At 46.5% G+C, this 25,384-nt stretch overlaps 4 protein-coding genes and 1 long non-coding RNA gene across 7 annotated transcripts; 1 reads left to right on the top strand and 4 right to left on the bottom strand.

The window, feature by feature from the left end:
- Window positions 1–6,804: 6,804 nt before the first annotated feature.
- Window positions 6,805–9,801, bottom strand: b (glutamate decarboxylase-like protein black). The gene is made up of 3 exons (XM_001356206.4): window positions 8,783–9,801; window positions 7,661–8,028; window positions 6,805–7,592 (listed from the first exon to the last, which is right to left on the bottom strand). The coding sequence occupies exons 1-3, from the start codon at window positions 9,584–9,586 to the stop codon at window positions 6,995–6,997; spliced, it is 1,770 nt and encodes a 589-aa protein (XP_001356242.3). The 5' UTR covers window positions 9,587–9,801; the 3' UTR covers window positions 6,805–6,994.
- Window positions 9,802–11,914: 2,113 nt separating this feature from the next.
- Sos (Son of sevenless) lies at window positions 11,915–18,150 on the bottom strand. Its single transcript, XM_002133201.3, has 7 exons — window positions 16,612–18,150; window positions 16,190–16,547; window positions 15,203–16,125; window positions 14,269–15,117; window positions 13,270–14,196; window positions 12,452–13,199; window positions 11,915–12,389 (listed from the first exon to the last, which is right to left on the bottom strand). The coding sequence occupies exons 1-7, from the start codon at window positions 17,617–17,619 to the stop codon at window positions 12,346–12,348; spliced, it is 4,857 nt and encodes a 1,618-aa protein (XP_002133237.2). The 5' UTR covers window positions 17,620–18,150; the 3' UTR covers window positions 11,915–12,345.
- Window positions 18,151–19,006: 856 nt separating this feature from the next.
- On the top strand, window positions 19,007–19,953 carry LOC117183900 (uncharacterized). Of its 2 annotated transcripts, XR_004468990.1 has the most exons (3): window positions 19,008–19,445; window positions 19,514–19,611; window positions 19,671–19,953. It is a non-coding gene; the product is annotated as an uncharacterized lncRNA (long non-coding RNA). The 2 variants fall into 2 exon arrangements; XR_004468989.1 differs by having other exon boundaries at window positions 19,007–19,445; window positions 19,514–19,947.
- A 95-nt stretch (window positions 19,954–20,048) lies between these two features.
- LOC26533140 (trypsin-3-like) lies at window positions 20,049–22,585 on the bottom strand. 2 transcript variants are annotated; one of them, XM_015181332.2, is made up of 4 exons: window positions 22,505–22,585; window positions 21,734–21,996; window positions 20,770–20,986; window positions 20,049–20,653 (listed from the first exon to the last, which is right to left on the bottom strand). In XM_015181332.2, the coding sequence occupies exons 2-4, from the start codon at window positions 21,957–21,959 to the stop codon at window positions 20,065–20,067; spliced, it is 1,032 nt and encodes a 343-aa protein (XP_015036818.2). In that variant the 5' UTR covers window positions 21,960–21,996; window positions 22,505–22,585; the 3' UTR covers window positions 20,049–20,064. The 2 variants fall into 2 exon arrangements, with proteins under 2 accessions (XP_015036818.2, XP_015036817.2); XM_015181331.2 differs by lacking the exon at window positions 22,505–22,585 and adding an exon at window positions 22,266–22,365.
- Window positions 22,553–23,608, bottom strand: LOC4816579 (UPF0428 protein CG16865). The gene is made up of 4 exons (XM_001356207.4): window positions 23,488–23,608; window positions 23,268–23,428; window positions 22,898–23,212; window positions 22,553–22,816 (listed from the first exon to the last, which is right to left on the bottom strand). The coding sequence occupies exons 1-4, from the start codon at window positions 23,606–23,608 to the stop codon at window positions 22,661–22,663; spliced, it is 753 nt and encodes a 250-aa protein (XP_001356243.1). The 3' UTR covers window positions 22,553–22,660.
- Window positions 23,609–25,384: the final 1,776 nt, after the last annotated feature.

The raw sequence follows: 25,384 nt of genomic DNA, 5'->3' as shown, positions 1-25,384 counted from the left end.
TTCTGATTGTTGATTTGATTTTCGATGATCTTGGTGTCTTCCTGACACAATAAGACCATTGTCACACGAACGATACGCTGCACTCCGGAATTTTCACCCAGGTTCTGGTGGAGGTCCTGGACGTTGCGGATCTTATTAGGAAACAATGAAAATAAAAACAACAATCAATGTATGTAACTAAGAAATAATCATTTTTACCTGCACCATTTTTGTGGGGGTAATTCATTGTAAAAACCCCAGAGCAGGGTTCGACCTATTCGGGATATTACCTCGAACCCCTACGACCATCTGCGTCGAAAAAAATAGCACCATGGGGATAATGTGTCTATATTGATGGATTAAACCATGGTTGTAATGAATGGGTATGACTTGAAAGCTCCAAATGAAAATATTTAAAAAGAAAATGATTAAATCAGAAATTTGGGCAACACCAAGAATAAATATATTTTTTTGTAAACACAAATCTAAAAACTAAAAATACACAGAAATTTTCCAAAATTTGTATTGAAATATGTTATTTAAATTAATATTTCGTAGTAAATTAAACAAGAACAGCTGCACAACGTCTCGGCCTTGAGTCCACCAAATTCTCGCATCTTTGCTTGGGGATATTGTTCCAAAAACACTGCACGGCAGCCCAAAGATCTTTGTTAATTTTCGGTTTCGAATTGGAATCACCTTTTTTGACATTTGTCCAAAGATTTTCTATAGGGTTTAGATCTGTGGACTGAGCGGGCCAATCCATACCATGATGGTAACATTCATGTTTAATGGTTTAACACGTGAACCTGGGGTGGTATTAAGTATTTGATGGTCTCTGCCGTCCGCCAGAGCTCTGTCCGCCAAACAAAACAATTTTACTTTCATCAGACCACAGTATGTTTCTCCATTTTTTCTTGGGCCATTTAAGGTGCTGTTTTGCAGGAACTTTTCGTGGGTTACGAACACTCGGTTTATTGTCTATCAAGTATGCTCTTGATTGCCGATATTAAAGCCGGCTTAAAGCTCTTACATAAAAAAGTTATTAGTACTATTTTTGTTGGTGCTGCATTTCGCTCTTCTTCCGCCAAATTGCCTAAAGTAATAAGAACAGTTATAATTCTCTCAGAGAGGAGCCAAGAAAAGCTACTTGACATTACAGTAAAGTGCAGGGTGGTCAGACAGTGGATAGTGGTCAGTGTTATTTATTTCGCAGCCTCTGTAAGCCGCCTAGCGCAGTGCGTACTTAGGGCTAGGGTATTTGCGGACGGTGGCTTATATCGGCCTACCGGAGCTGCAACCCTTTCCTAACCGGGTGTAAGTCGATCCCAAAAGACCAGAGCTATTTTTACCGGAGGAAGAAATTCCAACCAATTAAGTATTCAGCTATGAAGGCTTCGGTGCATACTAGTTTTATTTTGTCAAAAGGTGCGGCTTATATAAAGTTTTTAATGTTTATTTAGGCCTGCCGATACCCAATTTGTTATTACCCTATCATACATTTTATTCTTATTCCTAGATATGTATGTACATCCGACTGCCTGTTGTATATCTATTAAGGTCAGCAGTGCCATTTCCCCTTAAAATCTTAGCGCCTCATGGCCCACTATTTGCTTAGCTCTGTTCGTACGATTAGTATAAATCGTCTGAACACCTTTTAATTAAATCATTTTCACCCCATCCACCTTGGGTCTCTCTTGATTGCGCTGCTTCTTATGTGCTTCCTTCTTTTCTCTCTCTCTCTCTGATGTCTACCATTTTTTCTTCGTACATGTATGTGTATGTGTTGATCGCTGGCGCGCACATTGTGTTTTATTGTGTGTGTGTTTCATTAGTTGGTTGAAGGTGTTTTTGCGAGGGACTCAAAGAAATAATAGGGTATATTGTGTGGGTGAAAAGTATGTAACAGCCAGAAGTACGGTATTACATTTTAAAAATTGCATGAATATATATGTATGTAGGTGTACAGTGCACATATAAAAACATACTTTAAATATATGTTAATAACATATTACACAAATATATTAATAGATTTGATTTTTTCTACAGGCTATTTGAACCCCGTTACATTAGTACTCTCAATTAATGAATTTGCATTGCGATACGAGGAAAGAGGAGTGAGAGAGAGAGGCTCTGCAGTACATATACATATGTACATACATAATATGCAAGTACATACACCGATTCCTGGGTAAACCCTTGAGCACCTATAGTACATGAATTGTCCGTTTGTCCATCTATGCTCTTACGAGTTAAATGAACTTAAGACTTGTATCTTTGTGTACTTGAAACAAAGATTTCCTTTAATCATTGGCAACGGTCGTGCAATTTCGCGTTTTTGGCTGAAACAAGGTTGTGCTAGGAATAGTTCGATCTACGAAGTGGAAGGGACAACGGTATATGGTTTCTGGTGAATCTGAACAAATCAGGGCTATCTACGTCACCCTTGCTCAAGTTGTGTATAAAAATCACACCCCGTATTTTATGATTTTACGACTATCTAAGGATATTAATATCAATATTTATTATAATAATAATACAATATAATTTATTAATATCAATATACTACAGTAAGATGGAATTCTCACAGCGGCATCTCTGTTAAGGCCCCGCAGAGCAAAAAGTAAGAAGCTTTTCTGGACTGTTCCTAGCGAGGTAGCAAGAGTCTTTGTTATATGTATATTGGTCGTCAAACTCCTTTTGTAAACCCTCTTTATAAACCAAGCGCGCCCATGGTCTTATTTACTATAGCTTGACATCTAATACATCAGCCACCAGGGTAATTCTCCCAAGAGAAGAGTATAGGGAGCAAACAAGGGGCTAGATCATTAAGGTGTAACAAATTTGCACAACAACAGGACTGAAAGTCGGATCGGATTGCAAGCGAGAATGAAATGAAATGTCCTTGTACTGGACACAGAGTTTAACATCATCCGCATACATAAGTACTCGAGAGTATGTTAATACCTAAGGCAAGTCATTAATAAAGAGTGTGAAGAGTAAGGGGTCTAGATGGCTGCCCTGTGGTACTGCCGAAGAAATCTTTACTGGTGAAGAGAGGGAGTTTTTGAAGAGGACTCTTTGAGACTTGGAACAAAGATAGCTAGAAATCCAGGGCGCTGCTGCTCCTGCTGCTCCACGGCCCGACCCTGACCGCTGTGCGAGGTCTCTGGTCATAGCGCTACCCGCGTTTCCGCCTTGATATGCTGTACGTTGCGCCTTCCTCTGTACTGCCTCTGTATGCCTCCCCTCGGCTGGTCGCCTTGCTTCTCGGCGTTGCCGGCGCACTATTCCGCCCCAATTATTCTACTGTTGGCCTTTGTTGTTGGCATTACCACTGTTGCTGTTGTTGTTGTATCGGTTGCCATTCTGGCCTTTTGGCGACAGTGATGCGTATGGCTCTGAGCGCGGTATGAAGGGCGGGCCGCGACCGGGGCCGGGTTTGCAAGTTGGTGGCACAGAGCCTGCAAGTACGGAAGTGGGCAAGGGTCCACCACTAATTCTCTTCCTCTTATTAAATTACTAATCCTTACACACCTTTCTAGTAATTAGTAATTGTATTGGTATTTTTACACGGGCCACTTGACGGCGCAGTAATTGCATCGCCTCTTGAAAGATGCAGTCATTGCATGTCAACGTCCACGTACATATGTGTGCGTACATGTTTATTTTCTATAATTTTAAATAATGGTTTTTCATTTGGGCTCAGCCTGAATGAGTATACAATTCATAAAACCAAAGTATATTTTTTTAGAGCGCCCGCTGTTCAGATCCATGAAATCTCCAACATTTTCGGTCGAGAAAATGATTATTTCTGTAGTTAGTTGGCTTTCGAGCTCCTTCGATATATACATATATATTTTCTTTTAAATTACAATTGCTTATTATGTTAATAATTTCCTTTTCATGTGAATGAATAACAGCGCCCATTGTGAGCTGGATCCCGAGTTCCTTCGAAATGTATAGTTTTTCTGTTAAAATAAAAAAATTGCTTTCCTTTTTCCGCAAATTTCACGCCGTTTCTCTAACCTTATTGAATTGTGTGATTGGTAGAAATGTGTTTTTATATCGCTTTCTATTTGGCCCAATTTAATGTCGATCCCTTGTTTTTCGTCATCTAAAATTAGTCCGACAATTAGTTAGTCGGTGTGTTTGTGGGCTCACGTCTTGCTTCTGTGATGATTGCGAACTGCTAAAAATAAATTAAATTACTCGATTACTTAATAACTAATAATTAATTAATCCCACTGCAGCTTCATCGGCTGGAGCTTGATCTCCAAGGTTGCCCTTGTCCATCGACAAATGTCTTAAAAGCCTTATGAACGTTAGGTAGGTAGATTTGGCTGCCACACTTAGACCAGTTTCGCCCCGTTGCGATACAGCTTGGGATCTTTCCTTTCCTGCGTTCTGAGATTTAATGTCAGCATTCCAGATGGTCTTAAGTCTAAAGTCTTTTGCTTAAGAGATTGCTTGGGGGATTGTGCCCACAGCCAGTATCTTCCTGAACATACATTGTGGCCAGTTGATAGCCGTTTTCCCGGCCTTCTTAAGTTGGGCCGGAATTACCTGGTCCGGGCCTGACGATTTGAGCGGTTTGAAGCTCTTTAGCTTATGTTCAGTTTTGTGAGGATGTGATCCATCGAGGTTACCGATCCCTATCTTAGGAAATGCGTGTCTAGTAGAATGTGTTGGGACTCCTCCTTTCTACAGCAGGCTATAATATTGATCCAGCCCTGGTACCTTCCCATATCTTTGCAGACGTTCCGGGCTGCTTCTCCAAAAGCTCGGTGCCGGCCCAGGAGTCTCCTGCGTGCGTTGCCTCTTTGGCTGAGGAGCCAGTGGGCTTCGAAGGTGTTGTCGAAAGGGCACCTTCGAAGCCCACTCAACCTTTTTCAGCCACGTTTTGCCGCCGGAGTATGTTGTCCTTTCGGCGCATGTGTAGGTTTCGGCAGGTTGAGCAGCCGCAAGATTGCATAGTCACTCTGCCAAGGTCCGTCTTTCGAAAAATAGTGACGACACTGTCTTAGGACGTGATACCTTGCTGGACAAACAATGACGACATACTTGAAAAATAAAAGATCGCTGATAAGGAAAAGTGGTGTCTTCGAAAAGAGTGCAATTTTCTTATTATATACAAGATATAGACCGACGATCTGAAGCGGAATATTGCTGATCTGTGGGCCATCAATCTGATTAAGGCAATCATAGATCTCTGGCTTTTGCTATGCTGCCGGAAAAGCACAAGAAAATCATCTTGATGAGCATGGGCATCTGGATTTGGAGAATACGATGACGGTAGAAGAGAAATGCGATCGTTTAATAGCTTGTTTTATTAATAATATTAACATATACTCAGTTTCAATTAATTAAAAAACGTTGGAAAGACCTCTTAAAGTACTCTTGGCAGCGCAGTGCTTTTGGAACCACATTGGTGCAGCCTGCTTCCAGGCGACGAACTCTACTTAAACCAGCCAGAAAACTGAACCCAACCCATTATTCTGTCCGGCACTGTTGCCGAACTGCACCGCCGTACCAGGCAGTACCATCGATACATCACCTACGACTTTCACAAGGCTGTGCTGGCCTCCGTTCCTCCCAATGTTCCTCCATTCAATATGTATCTAAGTCTTCGCTAGCTTGATCCCTGGTGACATATTTGTTCAAACACATTTAAAAAATATCTTGTCACGTGAACTTATGATAAATTCATAAGCGCTGCCACGATCCATTATGGCGGAGTGTCGTTAGAATTTAATTCAAACAAAGAAACGCTCAGAGACGACCTAGTCGAATCGTCCCACCAGGAATGGCGCGTGAACACTCCGTGGCGCCGCCTACCAATTAAGCTGAGGGACCAGCTCGGATACTCATTAACACAAAAAACGAGGGGGAACGTTGTGAGCTTCTGCGGACACCGCAACTCTACAGTTATACCCGATACTAAGTCAGTATGGCTCTCTTCCGGCAGACGCTGCTAATATTAAACGACACGACAAGGAGTGCGTGCGAGAGAGACAGAAAATCAGTCTGAGCGTGACGTCGGGCGCTGCGTAGCCAGTGCAAATTGATTTGTTCCTTTGGCTATAAAAAATATCTGATCTGATCCAGATTCAGCAATCTGGGAGATATGGTCATTATCTATGATTCTGCGTTTTTAGTTCTCTCGAATCTGCAATATTGTGGATGCAACAGATTTTCGTCCTTTCTGTGGGCGGAAGGGGGTGGGGTGAAATTTTGAGATATACGTTTTATAGTGAGATCTAACAGGAGTGCGAATACTAAATTTGGTTACTCTAGCCTTAATAGTCTCTGAGATTTGTGGATGCCCCAGATTTTCGACTTTTTTTGTTGCTCTAGCTCTTATAGTCTTTGAGCACTAGGTGCTGAAGGGGACGGACGGACGGACGGACAGACAGACAGGGCTTAATCGACTCGGCTATTGATGCTGATCAAGAATATATATACTTTATGGGGTCGGAAACGATTCCTTCTGGACGTTACACACATCCACTTTTACCACAAATCTAATATTCCCCAATATTCATTTTGAGTATCGTGTATAAAAAGGTTGAGTGTCCACTTTAGAGGGCGGATTGCCCAGTACTAAGCAAGAAGTAGGCCTAGGGGAATAATGAAATCTTCTACCAATTAATTTGTTACGAATAGCTGTAAGGGTAGTAGTGGAGTGAGAGAGTGTCAGATAATTGCAAGCCCTCGCCTAACATACCTTCAGTTTTGGTTTTAGGCGGATGAAGCCCATGCTCAGCCATGAGAATGGTCCATCTCGAACAATCTAACTTAAATCACCTATAAATTTTATATGTATTTTTGCTTTTAGGTAATACTTAATATTCAATATTATTTTTAAGCGGATGCAGTAAAGGAAATACTACGAGATACTATACAATTCACATACATATACGGCATATGCCTAGAGAGAATGTTTGTCAACACTTAACCACATAACCAAATAACCAGCTTCGGCTTCAGCTCTTAAATAATATCTTGCTCGCCACTACAAGTTCTTGGCCAGGGACTCGATCTCATCGAGGAAGTAGATCATATCCGACTCCTCCAGACACGAGTTTTGAAGCACCAGACGGAAGAAGTTCGGGAGCTGGCGCAGCGGCTGATATGTGATCATCATGGAGCCCTTCTTTATCATCCGCTCCTTGACCTTGGGCGCCACCTTGTGCAGCTTGTCGTAGAACTCCCGATCTCGCTCCATCGTCCGGAGACTGGGGGGCACGTACCAGAAGCTGATGTTGGTGCACTCGGGACTCTCCAGAACCAATTCGAAGCCGGGCCGCTCTCGGACCTTGGCGGTGAAGAACTCGGCCATGCGAAAGACCTTCTCCACATGCGACTCCAGGCCCAGGTTGCCTTTAGCCTTCCACATGAACCAGAACTTGAAGACGTCCGCCCTGCGTCCGCACTGGATGTGCTTGTCCCCAGTGTCGTAGGAGGTGTCATAGAACTTGTCCTTCTGGAACAGGTACGCCGCATTGGTGGAGTGGCACTGGCCCAAGACCAGCTGGTGGCGTGTCAGAAAGGTGGAGCACTGCTGCGAGGCGGCCAACAACTTGTGGGGGTTCCACGTCACCGAATCAGCCCTGAGAACGAGTTAGCCACACGTCAACCTCAACCAGTCCGTCCGAATCCTTCTTCGGGTAAAACTCACCGTTCGATGCCGTTCAGCAGATGGCGATACTTCTTAGACATCAGCGCACCGCCTCCCCATGCCGCATCTACGTGCATCCACATGTTGTACTTCCTGCACAGATCCCCGATCCCTGTCAAGTCATCGAAGGCGCCCAGAACCGTGGTGCCGGCCGTGGCCGAGACCATCAGAGGCTGCCAGCCATTGTCCAGGCACCGCCGAACCTGATCCTCCAGATCGCTCAGACGCATCTTGCCCACCTCATTGGTCGCTATCTTGACCACATGCTCGCTTCCGAAACCCATGAACATGGCCAATTTCTCCACCGAATAATGCGCATCCTCCGATGTGAATATAATCAAAGGTTTGGCATTGAAGAGTCCGTTTTTCTGGATATAAATGGATAAGAATTATGATAATTAAAAATGGATAACTATTCTTAAGAATAAACTAGGGACATATCAATATCAAATATTATTGCATTTATAACTTAAGGACGATTGCTGAAGAGATTAACGCTATAAAAATGTATTAAGTGTGAAAAATCTTGCAAACGTGATTGAAAATCTTTAAAGTATGTGTAAAGCATAAAATATCTCTTAATAATTATTCTGTAATATTCCATCAAGACGAAGGAATAATATTTTTTAAATTTTTTTATCCCTGTTTAAAGTCTTGGAAATCAAGGAAACGTGCCAGAAAAATCTCTAAACTATGTGGAACGCATAAATTATCCGTTTATAATTATTCAGTAATACTCGCAGTGCTATGAAGGCGTAAGAATAATATTTTTTGAATTTTTTATGAAGTCTTGTTATATCATATGAAATAAAATAGTCGAAGGATTGTCGATTTTTATATGAATTAATCCTACAGTATTTCGATGGGGAACACTTTCGATTTCAGTTTCTTGCATCATATATGTACATATATCGTGCCCCATGCCCGACTAACAATTTGACCACCACTGTACGAGTACCAGTTGCCATTAATGGGGGAGGCGCTAGGTCAGAGCTGAGGACTGTGCACTCGTGTTTCCGTGTTGCTGTGCATCGAGCGACAGCAGGGAAACCACTTGTCTGCGGCGTGAGTGGTAGGCGAGATGGATGGGCCGATGGGGCAGGCAGTTGGAGGTGTACTCACCTTGGACTCGGGCGCGTGTGTGTAGCGCGCACAGCTGATTGCATAACCGTTGGCTATCGAACCGCCAGGACAGAAGATGCCGTCGCCCTGCCCCCCATTGGGGAAGCCCACAATGCGACGCATCTCGGCCAGCACCTGCTCCTCCATCAGCGTGAACAGAGGCGCCACTTCGTACGTGTAGACACTGGGGTTCAGGGCGTCGGTGAGCCACTGGCCAACCAGGGCGTAGGGATCCACGCCCGAATACAGCTGATTGATGAAGTACGGATGTCCGGTCTTCACCGAGAACCGTATGGTCTCGCGCAGAAGCTCTCGTAGCTTCTCCTGCGGCTCCCCTTTGTCGCGCAGCTGGAAGTCGAAGAGCTGACGGAGCTCGGCGGGCTCGTGCCACTCCACGACTTTGGTGGATCGGTTGGTACCCTGGAAGACGGCCAGCTTGATAATCTCGTCGACGCAGGCACGGATGAAGCCCTCGAATGGGGCTGCCGGATGGCTGGCCACGAAACCAGATACATCATCCTTGGCATCGTTATTGTTATTGTTGTTATTATTGTTACTGTTATTGCTACTGCTACTGCTGTTGTTGGTCAACATTTTGCGGGCAGTCTCGAACTCGACTGAGGATGCAGTGGGCGCGATGTCAACGGCTGCATGAGTATCAGGCGATGACGACGTGGTCGCCGCGGATGTCAATGTTTTGTTAACGCTTGCCAAATCATCGACGCTGGCCGAGCCACTCGTGCTGTAAGGCTTAAATATAGATTCCTTGAAGCGATGTGCGGGAAAAGTCTCACTGGCCAGCATTTTGTTGGCACTCTGTCTATCTGTCTGATGGCTAATGTGTACACTGAGAAATCACTTGGCTAATGCCTTGGTTCCGACTCTTGTTGATGTTCGTTCTGTTCTGTAACAATGTTCTGTTCCTGCTCCGATCCGCCGTTGCAGTTGCTGTTGCTGTTTCTGCTGCTGTTGCTGCTTGCACTTGACAATGATTCTGAGTGAACACTGAATGAACTGTGCTGTTGCTGCCGCTTTTATAAAAGCTCTCCACTTCCCCAGACCCAGACGAATTCCCAGTCCGAATCCGAATCCGAGTCCGAGCCGAGCCGAGCCGATCGCTACCTACCATAAAGACAATGCCAACCGATCTGGTTCTGGCTGTGCTCGGACTTGGTTGGGGGAAAGCTGCTTGCTGCTTGTTGCTTGTTGCTCGATGCATTCGGGATTCAGGTGTCTGAGGGAAGCTGATGATGTAGGGTCGAGTCGATCATGAGTTTATTGTTATTGGTGTTCCCGGTTCCCGAAATTTTGCATTCAAGCTAGAGATTGTGGTCCCATTGGTACATTACATCAGTCAATTGTCGGAATTTATAATTCTCGCTAGAGATTGTTGTAATTGTAATTGTAATTTTTGTCCACTAATTGATATGCTCATGTAAGACAATTATGTTAGGCACAATGTACGAGTAATTGCATTAGATGATTATGAGGTGCAGTCTGCTCCTCCTTCTCCTTCTCCATCGTTCCGAGTGCACTTTTTGCGGTTGCAGTTGCAGTTGCTGTTGTTGCTTAGATTGCTTAGATTGCTGAGTTTCTCCCTCATTAGCGGCCATCATCAGATGAATTAAATGCAAATTCATTGAATAATTCTTTAGGCAATTGCAGCTTGGATGAATGGATGGGATGGAGCGTTGTGTAAATTGCTGAGACACAGCTGAAACGTGATAGTACTCATATGTACGTGTCGGAGGAAATGAGTGGTGAACGTGAAAATTGTTTGGTGTAGGTCGCCAGCCTTCGGATCGGATAATTGCCGTCCAGATATTGGTCAAGTTTGAAGAAAAGCGAAAGAGCAGTATCACAAAGTCCGTTTCATCGCCCCCATAGAAAGTACCATAACTGATCTCGGGCAATGGCCTTGACCATTATTCTCTAAAAATAAAGGCGCACATTCACCGGAAAATTCCCCAATGCCTGCAATGCTATAGGACAGTGCGACATATACTCGTATGTATCTGTAAGATACAATTTTTCGTTTGAAGAATTGACCAACAAATTGGACTTTCCCTGACATGCCTGCAACGAAATGATGACGTTTTCTCCGCAATGGTTTGTTCACCTTGACAACAAAATTCTGATCGGATCCCAGCCGATATGATCTGTAAAATCTTCGGTACTTTACCAAATCGGTACTTACGATTTCGGTTATGTGACGCATCATTACGAGAGGGCATCTGGGGGAGTTTTCTGGAATAACAACAGTTGGTGTTATTGGTGCGGTGCATCCCTCCTTTAATAACTCGTCTTGCACGCGACAAGGGGCTTGACTTACACGATGGCCAGTATTGAGTTACGCGCTGGAGAGCGTTGATAAAATACAAAAATAATTCAATTGCAAAAACAACTGCAAACGGCAGTCATCACAAAAAATCAGGAAGCGTTTCTCAGTGCTCAGCTTTGATGACGTCGCGACGTTTGAAAAGCGAAAGGAAATACATATGTCCATACAATGTAGTAGTCTTATGTGTAGCTTAATTGCTCAGAATGCACCGAGCAAACAATTAGCTCGACCCGTGTCTACAATCGCTTTAGTTCCAAGCGAGACTCCCCCGGGGTTTCTTTCCCAATCAAGCGCTAAATAGCAATGTACGAGTGTCTTAATGGTGGTGATGATTATGCTGGATGCCGTGAATTTCTGATTCTGTGGTTTGCTCAAGGGCAGCGTTAGCGGCACCGGCACCGGCACCGTCTCCGGCCCTACTTTAACGAATGCCTAGAAGTCTTTGAAAGTGGAGAGGTCACCAAGATAGGCGGCAACAAGAGGCTACACTCGAAAGACAGCCTTGGAAATAGCTCAAACTTAAGGTATACCGTAATAGCCATTAAGCCTGGGCTTAGTTTTCTGCAGTAGGGTTTCACTCTAAGTTCGTGGAAAATGCCTAATGATACCTAGTATGTTACCATCCCAAAAGGATGTATATAAAACTTTCCTAAAGATCGGACTAAAATTTATTGGTTACGTTTTGGGATTGAGGCTGAGACGAGGCGATTGAGGAATAGGAAGTACAGTGATTTGCGTATAAGTGCCAGGGATAAAAGATGTAACGTAGCACAGTAAAAGACATCGGCCAACTGTCTAACAATAGTGTTATGATTTATTTTGTTTACGTTCTACGATCAATACAATGTTCTCGATATTTACAAATATTTATAATAAGAATTATATAATAACATAATTTCGGTATTTGCATTTTTCGTTTATTGGGTGTGACATGACTGAGTGTCAACGAATGGTGGGTGGTGGGTGCTAGGTGTTGTGTGGTTGGGTAGTGTGTTCAATGAGTTTCGAATAATACAAGTCATCAGATCCAACTCGGTCCGTTTTAGCATATATGTGTATATGTATGCACTGAATACCTACAAATTGTACATACCACACATGCGCAATATCGCACGTTTCATGTACATGGTACTTATATGTATGTGTCTGCATTTGCTGCAGCATGCTCTAATATGATCGGATCGCAGTTTCGTTTGTCCTATCACATCGCCAGGCAATTATATTATTCTTGGTTTGTACTTGGGTAAAGAAACATCGTACCTTTATCTGTGTGGAATGCAATTCGAATTATATTCGATTGAGTGGAATGAGAATTGAGCAAAACTAACCTGGATTGTTATAGAAGTTAGCGCTTAGACTAGGTTTTGGTGGAAGTTTGGGTGTGCCCTCGAGGCTCGTGGCAATCGGAAAGAATTCCTTTGGGGACGAGCGTGTGTGTAATTGATTTGCATGCTGTTGATGATGTTGTTGATGCTGCTGTTGATGATGCTGTTGATGCTGCTGATGCTGTTGATATTGTTGATGGTGGTGGGGTGGATGGTGCGTGTGGTGGGTATGATGATGCTGTGCATACGCCGCTGGATACGACAATGCTTGCTGCGACTGCTGCTGCTGGGGCCTTAAACGAAGCTGGTGCGTATAACCGCTTGACGTACTCTCCACTGGATGGCTGGGAATGTTCGGGGAGATGGGCGTTGCGGGTGTCAGCGGAGATGTAGTTGTCGAGGAGCTCAGTGCTGGCGAGATCGATTGCGGAGGCTGCTCTTCAGTCGGCACTGACTGTGATACTGTGACCAACGTCGTGTTAATGGACCCCATCACCGACCCCGCCAAAGCAGCTGCAGTCGCCACTGCATTCGGACCAGGCTGCTGGGCAGCCGCTGCTGCCCGCTTCTCTATCGCCGAGTTCCTGCGTATCATAATACTGCTTGTGTTGGGCAGGAGTAGGCCGCTCTTGCACGAACTCGCGAACTCCTTGCTCTGGCCATGGCTGTGTCGTACGGATATAGCGCCCGTGGAATGGTTGAGTCGGGGCGGTATGGGGGGAGGACTCAGTTCGCCATCGCGCGGGGGTAACTGCAAGGGGAAACGTACGTTGGGAATGCGCCGAATGGGATACATTTTTGTTATGGGATGGAATACTTACTGTCGGTGCGTCAGGTGCCTGCCGCTTCTGCGCCATATCGGCACAGCTCTCGGTCCGCTCCTTGCGGCGTGGCGGCAGTGGGGGGGGCACAGCTCGATAGTCCAGGATTGAGGCCGTTGGAACATTGACATGCGGCGAGATGGGCACTGCCCCTGTCTGTCCCTGGTGGGCATTGTTGTAGTAGAATCCACCCATCTGAGGGCTGAGATCTCCTCCAGGTCCGACTCCGGCTCCGACTCCGCTCACTCCCGTCAGAGTCACAGTGCTGGCAATGCTATGCGTGGGACTGTATTGCATCCGCCCATGGAATGGTGACCGATTGCCGGTCTCGTGGCGAGGACTAACCATCAGCTTGGGCAACGGCGAAGGCAGGGCATCTGTGTCTGAGCCTACGGCAAAGGGGTTGCTGTCTGGCAGCGATTGTGGGGGCAGCGCATGGTGATCCGACATCACTGGACTAAACACATCCATCGCCGACGCCGTAGCACCCATCATTGCCACATTGTTGGTCCACACATGCGCCGCCGGCTTCTTGGGCAGATGTGGCGCCGGCACCACAACCTCCTCATTGTTCTCCGCTGTTGTCCGATGATGCAGAGGTGTTCCGCTCCAAGTGCTGCCATTCCGATCGGGTAGAAGGACGGAGGCGAAAACCGAGAACGCGTGCGGATTGTGCTGCGGACTCTGTTCGCCAGCACCAGCGCTGGGAATGGATGCACCACTCGGTAGCACTTCCACGCTAGCTGGTTGAGTTGGGGGCACAGCTGCTGTTGCGGCTGCTGCTGCTGCCGCTACCGTTGATGCCGCCGATGAGGCTGCCGCCGCCGATGAAGCAGTGCTGGATAACTTACTGCTGTTATTATTCTGGTTCTGGCGACGGGGCTTAATGCCCGGCGACTTAAGCGGAATGTGCGGCCATTTTCGAGGCTGAAATGTGCAAACAAAACGAAAGGATTTAGAACCGGGATGCCCTTCAGGCCACGAGGCTGATATACTCACAAACTTGGGCACCGTCTTGCAGCCACGCGGCTCGATGCGCATGCTCTCATTGTAGAGATAGTCGGACATTTCCTTGTCGGAGAGGCCGTTGAAGGGATCGAGCTGCTCGAAGAACTGCCGTATGGTGACCTCCTCATTGAGGCAGTAGGGCTGGTTCTGGTACTGCTGGATCTCGCCGATGATCTCGGCCACTTTCCGCCGCTTCGAGAAATTGATAAGCTCCGTGTTGGCCAACAGATCCGGGTTGCCCTCCTCCAAGTGCAGGATGTTGGTCAGGTAACGCCCAAAGAAGGGCACGCAAGGCGGATTGATGGAGCGCAGCCGCTCTTGATACTTCTTGAGATGATCGTCGCTAAGCTCGCGGCACTCGTCCAGGAACTTCTTGTAGCGTTCGGGCAATCCCTGGAATGTCCACCGCAGCCGGTAGACCGACGCCGTGCCCATGGCCGCGACAATCGAAAGGATTCCATTGAAGTTGTTCAGCTCGAGCATGACCATCATCACCTCGATGGCCCGCTGCATTATTGCCAGGCGCTCCTCGTGGTTCTCCGCCTCGGTTATGGACTTCTCTATCCAACGCGTCACATTGGTGGTGTGCTTCATGATCTTCAGCAGATTGGGGCTCTTTAGCTCCTTGTCCTTCTTGGTCCAGGGCGATCCCACGAGCTCCGAGGGCTTTACGTTCTTGTACATCTCAAACTCCAACAGCGTGAGCTGACGGGCCAGCTCCAACGGATGGAGGGTGAGCAGTGTGATCTCCTCGTTGGGTACACTCATGTGGTGCTCAATGGGCGGCGGATCGTGGCCATAGGCGTACACAATCTTCTTATTGCTTTTCTCCTGTTCGTTCTACAATAAATGGTACAGGGACAGGTTCAGGTAGAGGAACACATTGTAACCGAAATGTAAAAAAATACGTATGCCGAGGGCTTACCTTTCTCTGAACAATTTTGAGCACAGAATCCACCCATTTGCGCATCGACTTCCCGTTCACATGCTCCAGAAAGTGCAGTAGCTTCTCGAGCAGAGTGGGATCCTTCTCAAAGTCATAGAAGTGGTGATCCACCCAGTGGCGCAGAACGTTGAGCACCCGAAACTGCACCGGCTGAACGTACTCCTTGCGGTAGCGTTTCCAGTCCTCGCGCTGCGAGTTCTTGTGCTCCTTGTCGCCCCCGCCGCCGCCACCAAGGGCTCCCGGGCCAAAGGCAGCGTCCTGATAGACTAAACTGGGGTCGGGTATGTTGAAGCGTTCGATCAGCAGCTGCAGCAGCTGCTGGGGCGAGCAGAAGTAGCGATATGTCGTGAGGAAGGTGCGCACAAAGGTGGGGTCCGCATATATGTGGTAGGTGAGGCGTTCGATGAGCTTGCACAGTGTGGCCCCTTTGATCATCGGGACTCCAGCGCTCTCGCGCTCCTCCAAGACGATGTTCTCCCCGCTATCCGGAACGGCGAACTTGTAGATCTCTGGGCTAGGCATGCGCAGGGGATGCTTGCGCTCGATGTCCTGCAGTATGCTGTCCAGGATGCGGTCCAGCATCGACTTGGTGTTCACCATCAGAAGGTCTGCCATCCAGTCGTGCTTGTGCTGGGCGTTCTTGGCCGTCAGGACAATGGCCGGCTGCATTCTGGTGACTAGCTCGAAGCTGTTCTTCAGCTCCTCGCTGTCCGCCCGGTCAATGATCTCGACGCGACGCATAAAGAACTTCTCCTTCAGCCGGTAATCGTAGGCCGTGGCCCCTGCCGAGGGGGTCTGCTTCTTGGTGTTTGCCTTGCACAGGACCATAAGACCATCGAACAGAAAGACTTTTCGCTCGCTCCAAATACGCTTGCCCGATCCCAGCTTGCTGAGCGAGTCCTCTGTCCAGAAGTAATAGAATCGATTTGTAATTACAATTATTTATTCGTTTATTTTCGCACTTACCGCGTATAAACTCATTGCAGTTCTGGCCCACATCCTTGTCATCCCAATGCTCCACCTTGAGCTGGAGTTCTCGTGTCCGTTCGATGGCCATCTGGCGACGCACTCGCCCACTGACAGGTACCAGGCGCTCCTTTGAGACGCTGCCCATCACCTTTTCGAGGTCGCAGTGGAGTGGATGCAAGAGGCCCTGCACCTGTTCAAAGCTCTCGATGTCGTCCTGAGAGGAACTGAGATCCATCAGATGTTTTATGTAATCGAAGTACACGAAAGCATGGCAAATGGGCACCAGCAGCAGCTTGGGCAGATAATACTTGACGGCATCTCTAAAACCGTGCCCGGCAGAAATTAAGGATGAGGCCTAAAAAAAATTCAACATTAGTTTTTGGCATTTGTTGGGAATCAGCAGTCAGAAGTGGACTTACCTCAGGCTTGGATAAGAGATTGGTAAGCGCATCCCGTGACGCCTGGGAGGTCACATCGTGGGCATACTTCTTGTACACATCGAATTCCTCAGCCTCCGCCAGCTCCTCGAAGCAGCTGCCCACCCAGGGGGCGTTCTGCTCCTGGGACATCTCGATGACATCCTCCAGAGAGCCGAGCAGAGTGACCGTCACCTCGTAGATGTCCATTATGTTGGAGAATATTGGCTCGAGCTCCTTGGGATCTGACACAATCTTCACCAGCTCCTCGCGAAAGACGCGTATGATCATATGGAGATCTCGCTGATATTGCTTCTCGTCGTGGATCAACTCCTTGACAGTCTCCTCATAGGTCGCGCTGGCCCTCTGCGCGGGCAGTGAGAGCGGACTGGTCTTAATATCACTTTGATTCAACATGTCCATGAGGACCCGGTCCGCGTTCATGACCACCTCGATGTCCTCTTTGGTGATCTCGCAGTGCGAGATTTTGCACACATAGTCGCCGGCCATTTTCAGTATATCCGCAGAGATATATTCCAGGACTGCCACCAGAAAGGCGGACACCGAACTATCGATTTTGTACTGCAGCACATCCTTCTGGAGCAGGGTGTGTACACGCTCGGTGGGCAGAACGGACTTCTTTTTCTTCGAGTTGATCGCCTCGTTGGCCTCCTTGAGAGCCCACTGGTCGATGGGCGTTGGAAATGATTTGTTCACCTTCTCCTCCACATCCTGGACTGAGTGGGGCAGCGGCTTGGCGCAGAGCATGGCCAACAGACGCAGACACAGCTTCTCGACATAGAGGAGGGCATCTTCTTTGGCCGTCACCCGCGGATGCACCTGCTCTAGCACCTTCCTCAATGAGGGTATGAACAGGCCACGCCAACGCGCCGCGTTCTCGTTCTTCGTGAAGTCATAGCCATCGCAATCCTGGTGCAGGCCACTGCCTCCCCCCCCAATGCTGATCCCGCCGCTATAGCTAATGGCATGGCTACCGGGTCCGGAAAACATTTTCTCCGCGGCAGAGCCGTCGCTGCCAGCGTCGCTGTCGTTGTCAGCGTCGCGTTCAGCTCACTCTTCTTGTTGTTTGTATTAGCCAGCAACAACCAACACCAAACTCACGAACGACGAACAACACACACCAACTGATTAAAGTGGTGTTCAGCTGTGCCTTTGAAATAGCTGCATGTTCGATTTAATCGATTTGTGTTCCTTTTTTATTTTTTTCACATTCCCGACTCACAGCGAACAAAACAACAACACTACACTTCAACACTCTTGTACTTGTTTTCAGTATATGTATCTTCTTTTTTCCTTTTCTTCTTTTTCTTGCTTGAGAATTTATGTTACCGCGCCGCGCTGCCCCGTGAGTGGCGTGTGATTGTTTGGGCCCGCCCGCCTTCGCAAAGGTGGAATTTGCCAAGTCGAAAAGTTGTGGCTGTTGCTAAATTTATAAATTTTAACACTTCGAGTTAAGGCAGTGAGACCAGATACTAAAACCTTATGGGAAAAGCATGCAGTGTGAGCGAGACAAATATATGTCCTCTAGTTTTGATTTGTAGAAGATGAAAACTGGAGAGTGCTGGAAAACATCGTCCTGGTTTTGTGTATCGATATGTATTCAAAATATCGTTATTTCTGTGCGATATTATTCGCGGATATTATCGGCGTTTTATTTTGAAAATAACAAGCGTCTGGTGCGATGGAAAGACGTGGGGAATGGGGCCTGTTCTCGCGTCGGTCCGATGCGGAGGCTCATCTCATCGAGATCACCCGCGTGGATGGCAGCCGTCGTGCTTTGTGGAAGGGGGGTGGAGAAGCCGCGTTCCCTCTTCCTCGAGGCGCGTCGCGGGTGCATGTACTTGGACAGAGTCGCCTCGGACTCCATAAGCCGCGCCACGATGGACGAATCCGCGCTGCAACCATAACCGGGAGCTCATATTCCTCTACTGGATGGCTAGGACTACTGGAGCGACTGGGGCACCGGGGACTTTGATCAAGACTGGCCAGAGCCGCAGCCTCGCTAAGGACGTGGCCTGCATCCCTCCCAGCTACGACAGACCGCCCGAATTAGCTGCTGCCGGTGTCCGGCAAGATTATCCGTGCCCAGGTGGAGCTCTCTCTCCCTATTCAGCTGTGTTCTAAAACGTTGCCTCTTATAGCTTCCTGGGCGAACTCGCCGAAGCCTCGAAGCGTCTGCTCTTCTGGACAGATGTCAGCAGCCATCAGGCCATCATTCGGGCCCGAGTCGATGGCAATGAGCATGTGGACCTGGAAGAAGTCACGACTCTGGCGTTAGACCAACAGTCCGATATCCCATGCGTATCGATGTTAGTAAGCAACCAATATTGGACACCTTTGGACACTTGTAATCTCCTGTTCCCCCTTTACAGAAAAATCCGTGCTTCGCCGCCTTCGGGAGATTTGTGTCGGACGATAAGACCGGACTGGAGAGGAGCGCAATCACACCTGTCTGCACAGTCGCACAAAGTGTTTCCACATCTGCATGGCCAGCGGGGTATGACACGCAGTATTCACGACGTATGCTCGTGCCAGATTCTGATGCTCTGATGCTACTGGAGGGCAAGGAGAACTACGGCGTCTATCCGGACAGATAATTTTAAGTGGCGGGAGTAGTGACATAAAGAACGACTGTATATCCACCTTCTGGCGCTGTGACGAAAGGACTGCCCGGCGGATCAGTTCAGCTGGCAGTCAACCGAGGGCAGAGACAAGACTCTGATCTGCGATGGTACCACCAGTGACAGCTGTGACAATGTCCACGATGAGGCCGACTGCTGCAAGCGACCTGAGAGTTTCAGTGTCCCATCAACCAGGTGAGTGGAAAGACACGATATCTGCCCAAATTCTTAAACTAACAATATTCTACTCCACCTTCCCACAGCTTTGCATCGGCCGCCCTGCTCTGCGATGGCCGTGCCTCGGATATTTTCGCGCACCGAACCAAAAATCGAGCTTTAATGGCTCCATCGAAGAAATTAAGTAACTAGACTTAAGACCGCTAGACCGCTTAGAAATTAAAGACTTTAAAAATGCAATAGAGAACCTGCCGGCTATGCCATATGAGGTGCAACGCGACCAAGCTGCGGATGAAGATGGAGCGAAAGACTATGGATGAGTATGCCAGGCTACTACTACCACAATGCCTTCTACAAGGACCCAAGGTCCGAAGGCGACACTAGCCACTGTACATCTTACCATTAATATTGTCTTTGGTATTGGAGAGTAGCGGCACGTGTTCCGCCGTTCCCGTACGATTGGTTTTTATTTAATAATGGTTTCCTTATTTTTTTCGTTAATAAATTGAATTGTAGGTCATACGTACTTTCTGAAGAGAGCTGGAACAGCTTAACCCAATAGGCAATAGGCTTGTTGATGAAAATGTTAAAGTATCAGAAAAAACAGCATGCCTGCAGAGGTTCTGTGTATTTCTTTTTATTTCCACTCTGCCGCTGACAAGGTTTCTTCTCTGGTCTTCCATACTATGTCTTCAATCCATTGAAGATAATAAAAAACTCTAGTGTAAATCGTCCGTGGAGATTTTGTATCACAAAACGATCCTTCAGAAACAATGCCGAATACCTGCCCCAGGCACGAGCCCCATTCCGGATGCCATATGGCCAGTGGTCCTCCCGAATCTCCCTGGCATGAATCGCTTGCATCGTTCTCTCCACCAGCGCAAATCTTCATTTCCTGTAGCACTTCATTTTCTTCATTGCATTCGGCATATTTAAACTGTGTTACGTCAGCCTTGCGCAACTGAGGGGCTGGTTTATTGGGTTCGTAGCTGCTATATAATCCCCATCCAGAGACTGTCATCTTCGCATGCTCTTGTCCACTAGTTGTTGGTAAGCAGGCTGGCTTAACTTGGTCATTAAAGACGACTGTTTTGGTCAATTTCAGTAAAGCTATATCGTTTTTTGTCCCGTCTTCTTCTTTATAGTCGGGGTGCGGGATTTTTTCAGCTACTTCATATATTGCGCCGTCAGTGCTATTGTGACCTCCTAGGCGCACCAAAAAACCTCTAAGAAAATATTTTCGATCAAATATTACATATATAGTATATATAATAAATGCACACTATCTGACGATGTTGATATACATACATATGTACATATGTATGAATTTAAATGTACTTACGGCTCTTCCGTACCAACAGCCCGCTCTAGAATGACACAGTGGGCCGCGGTAAGAACAAATTTACTATGTATCAGGGTGCCGCCGCAAATCCAGGCTCTTGGGTTCGTCAGACCTATATGCGCCATGTATTGTAATTCATTCCGATATGATTCTTGCGAATGCGATATAAACAAATGCCTCGGACAAAAAGTCGTGTTACTCGCGTAGCTTAGACATGCTGCGTTTGAGTTGAGTTCACCAGTAAAAAGACAAAAGACATAAAAACCAAACAAATTCATGAGACTAGTCTAGTGGAAATATGTCCGGAAACAAAAAGATTCCTACAATGCAAATTGTGCCAGACAGCCGATATTTTGGTATAAACTAAAAAAATTGTTTAGAGACTTGAAAATGGGTACAGTTGATTGTAATAACCGATCCGACCACGCCCACCCCTACTGTTTAGTTGTTGCCTACTAGTTAAGCAAGCAATTATTATGGACCCGATTATTTGATGAGCATTTGTATATATTTCTTCTATTTACATATGCTTATTTTAGTCAATAGCCTTCGCCTCCTCCTCCTCCCATGCACCTCCTTAAATTTTATATATTTCTACCGCATTTTGGCGAGCTGTTTTAAGCTACTATTTAAGTGTATTAGATAATTATTCTTTACTTATTTTGTCGCTTTTCTCCGTGAGCTAAAATGTATGTATTCAGCTACTTAAATATCAAACATATAATATCAAAATATCAAAAAACAAACTCGTGGATAGACTTTGGCCTCGCTTTTTCATCATTTCGTTCCGTTTTCAGTTCTGCATTAAAATCAAAAATATGTATTTGTTTTTTCTACACAAATTTCAGATTCCCCCAATGTGTAATGTTTCCCTTGAATTGATCCTTTGAATCCACTCCAATATATTTCGTTTTCTTATCATCAAAAATGATGTATAATATTTTGTAATGTGTAATATACTCACCTCTTGAGGACCGAGTGTCTGCTTTCGGTTTTTTTGGAACCCGACAACAAATGGAGTTAATAGCACAAATTTTGAAATACCCTTTATGCTTTGCATGAATGCAGGCATGAAATAATACACATTTTTCAGAAAGTGAATCGCAAGTGTAGTATTCATTGGCTTCAGCCGGATTCCGTTCGACCACACAAACTACGAGTATTAACCAAATAACCAGTTTAAAAAGCATTTTGTCGTTGAAGAGCAGTTACAAATCTATAGTATAGCTGAAATTAAAATGATTTTTTAGTGAAATAAATACATATTGAAAAAATTTGAATCTATTTGTTCTATACGACTTTCAATAGGCAATCTTTTCGGAAATTCATTATCAGCATCAATACGAACTAGAGGTGTACGTCTGACATCCGCGAACACCTGGATCTTGGAGAATTTAAAACTTAAAGATTTCGAAAATCTTACTTTGCCAAGGGCTACTATTCTTAGATATAATGAAATTAGGCTGGCAAAAGCTCGAGCCGAACGAAAACATTACCGGCCCATCACGACTTTGTACAGTTCTCCGCGCACCGCGAACCGAAAAAGACTCGTTCTTCACAAGCGAAATCAAAAAGAAAAACAGCGGAACGTCCCCTGTTCTGTTCCATCGCCGTGGCCTCGTCAATTGTACTTTATCAATCGCGGGGGATTCAATACGATGATCTTTTCAAAACACGCTTCATTAAATCTAATAGTAATAGTAAAGCAATTAAGGAATCTTCAATAGTTGATTACATCTGTGATTTGCCACTCTTTAAGATCGATGCCGAACGAACACTGATCGGACTTAAGGAAATGTCGCAGTTTTATTTACTTAGGGTCTCTTATCAGCATAATCTCTTCTATACCATACGTATGCATATTACAGAGATATTTTATAAAAATATGTAGCTATCTCTCCAGCAGAGTACCGCGCTGTTTTTTCTGCGGTGGAGGCGCGTCCTCCGTCTTTCCTCTGACACCGACGTCGCTTAGTTTCCCGCCTTTGCGTTGCAGCTGCTTCTCAATGATGCGCGCATTATTGGCATAACTATCGGCAATCTCGCGCTGTTTAAAATAGAATGAAAGTATAGCGAATATTTGTATGTATGTCGAAGGTAATCGAGAACATTTAGTTGGTTGGCTTACCGCTTCAATTTCGTCCTCCTCTTCGTCTATGGTGGACACCGTCACCGAGCTGAACTTGCCCATATTCTTTGTGTGCCGCGTGACCATGACTTTCTTTCCACTGGCATCGACTATACCGGAATCCTCACCTGCGGCAGACGACGCACTCTGCGCTGGGGCAGCAGTCGAAAGTTTCGCCCTGTTCTTTGCTTCTGTTCCCAGAAGTTGGGCCAATGGCTGCTCATTCTTGGCGCTAACCAATGCATTGAACATCACGAAGGTGACATGGGAGTCCGGATTGTGGCGGTAGTAAAGTGGAAGATCGCAGCTGCGGCACTGCCAAGTAACAATAGTGAAAATTTTGTTTTCAATGATTTTATCAGAACCTTACCTTATACCGGTACTGTTTCTCTATGGCGTTTCCCCTGCCCTTGCGGCGTATGTAGAGCATTTTTGGAGTTGGATTGTAGGTCAACTTGTTGGCGTGCTCGTTGGCATTTATTACACGGGCATTGTCTACTTCTCGTAGCGGCAATTGATCCAGGCTGCAATCTTTTGAGAGATTTCTCCTTTAGCATCAAACTTGGTTTGCGAAAATCAGGCATACGAACCCAAAATCAAAGCCATCTTATTGCATAGACAGTAGTAGATGTTGAGGGGTTTCTCTTCACTGTACTCCTCCTGATCCTTTGTATCGGAGCACACAATACTGCGAGAAACAACTTTTGGCATCCTAAATGTTTATTAATATTGAGATGTGATTCTGTTGTTCGATCAGCTGTGCGGAGACGAAGGTTGGTGAACTAGAACTGAACTCGGTTCATTTAATGAATTGAGGAACTGCCACCACCAGCGAGCAGCTGTCGCGTGATTTATCGAAGCACTGCCATCTCAATTGTGGATCAAAACAAAGCCGCGAAGTCCCAAATTTTTTTATTAGATTTGTGGGAGATGCTGCCCTCGGACGGCCGTTGTGAAGATCTCAGCCCCAGACCACCACGGAAGTGCAAGACTACAAAGAATAGCACAAGAGCAAATCGGGCAAAATATTTCAATGGAGGATAGTAATATAGCTGTGAAGACTGCCCGCCTGGACAATGGCAAACCCTACAGCGCAGTGCAGAGCGCGCCAAGAAGAGGACCGTGAGCAATCCCTTCGATATGAACACCGAGCAGGGTCCCCAGGTCAACCAGGAGCAGATGGATAAGATCCTTGGCATGATCCAGCAGGGCGCCAATCTGGTGGCCAGCGGTAACCGTCCCAAAGGCCTTCCCGGTTACTCTGTCCAGCCAACGGATGTTGCCGATGTCCAGGACAACATGAAAATTGCGCGCGAGGAGATATTCGGGCCCGTCCAGCAGCCGGACGCAGCAGCTTCAAGAAGCTGGACGAGGTCATCGAGTGTGCCAACAACTCAGACTACGGCCTGGTCGCCGCTGTTTTCACCAAGGATCTGGACAAGGCCAACAACTACATTGAAAACCGGTTCCCTGCGTTCCGGCACTGTTTCGGTGAACACCTCCAAAACCTTGGCCGCCCTGGCTTCCTTTCAGAGGATATAAGATGTCCGGCCATGGCCGTGAGAATGGGGAGTCTGCATTATATATAAAAGCTAAAACTCATACCACGCGGGAAAAAATTCACCCGTGTGTCGGTAAATTCATCCGCATGTGTAATGTGGATAAACTGAAGGATGTAGTACACATTTGAGGAGAGGATCACTCCGCGAAGCTGAAAATCGGAGCTATTAACTTTGCTCAAGATAAAGGTGTGTGGACGATTGCCCGAAATTCAGCGCCAATAACCTATTTTAAATTTAAGACTTTATTGGAATTGAAGTCTTGTAATTCGTTTGGTGGCGTGCTAGTTATTTCGGAAACCTGAGATTCCCATGTCTTTCGGTGCTCTCGTAAATTTTTCCCAATCTGTTACTAATTTCTTCCGCATGTGGCCTTCGTCCCACAGGAATGGGAAGTAGTTGGACACACACTGCAGCGACTTCAAATTATCTTCAATGGCGTCGCTGCGCAAAACGTGCACGTCTGTTGGGACCACCTGCAGGTACAAAAACTTAAATTTTGCGCCGTACCTAGATGCAGCTGCAATGTCCAACGACTTCCACCGGCTGAGGAGCAAAAGGGAACTAACGTTGGGTACCGGCCTGAAGTGAAACTCATCAAAAATGATCAGAAATGGCTGCTCATTGAAAATATCGATCAGATGGGACTGCTGCTCCATGTATCTGATGGCTCGACGCACATCATTTCCCCGGGCAGACATTAGTGGGTGTCATGTGAAAACGTCTTCAAGCTCCATGTTGTTCCGTTATACAAATAGGAGCAATATTTTGGACGTTGACATGCAATGACTGCATCTTTCAAGAGGCGATGCAGTTACTGCACCGTCAAGTACCGTGCACCGTGTGACACCAGCAGAAGGCTGTTGCGCGCGGATCCCAGGCAAAACGCAGCCCTCCTCCCGCCCAACCGACCGAGGGGCGCTGCCGC

The sequence above is a fragment of the Drosophila pseudoobscura genome, chromosome 4 (assembly GCF_009870125.1).
Source record: "Drosophila pseudoobscura strain MV-25-SWS-2005 chromosome 4, UCI_Dpse_MV25, whole genome shotgun sequence".
Taxonomy (NCBI): Eukaryota; Metazoa; Arthropoda; class Insecta; order Diptera; family Drosophilidae; genus Drosophila; species Drosophila pseudoobscura.
Note: the sequence above shows the minus strand (reverse complement) of the source record. Positions and strands in the feature narration are given on the sequence as shown.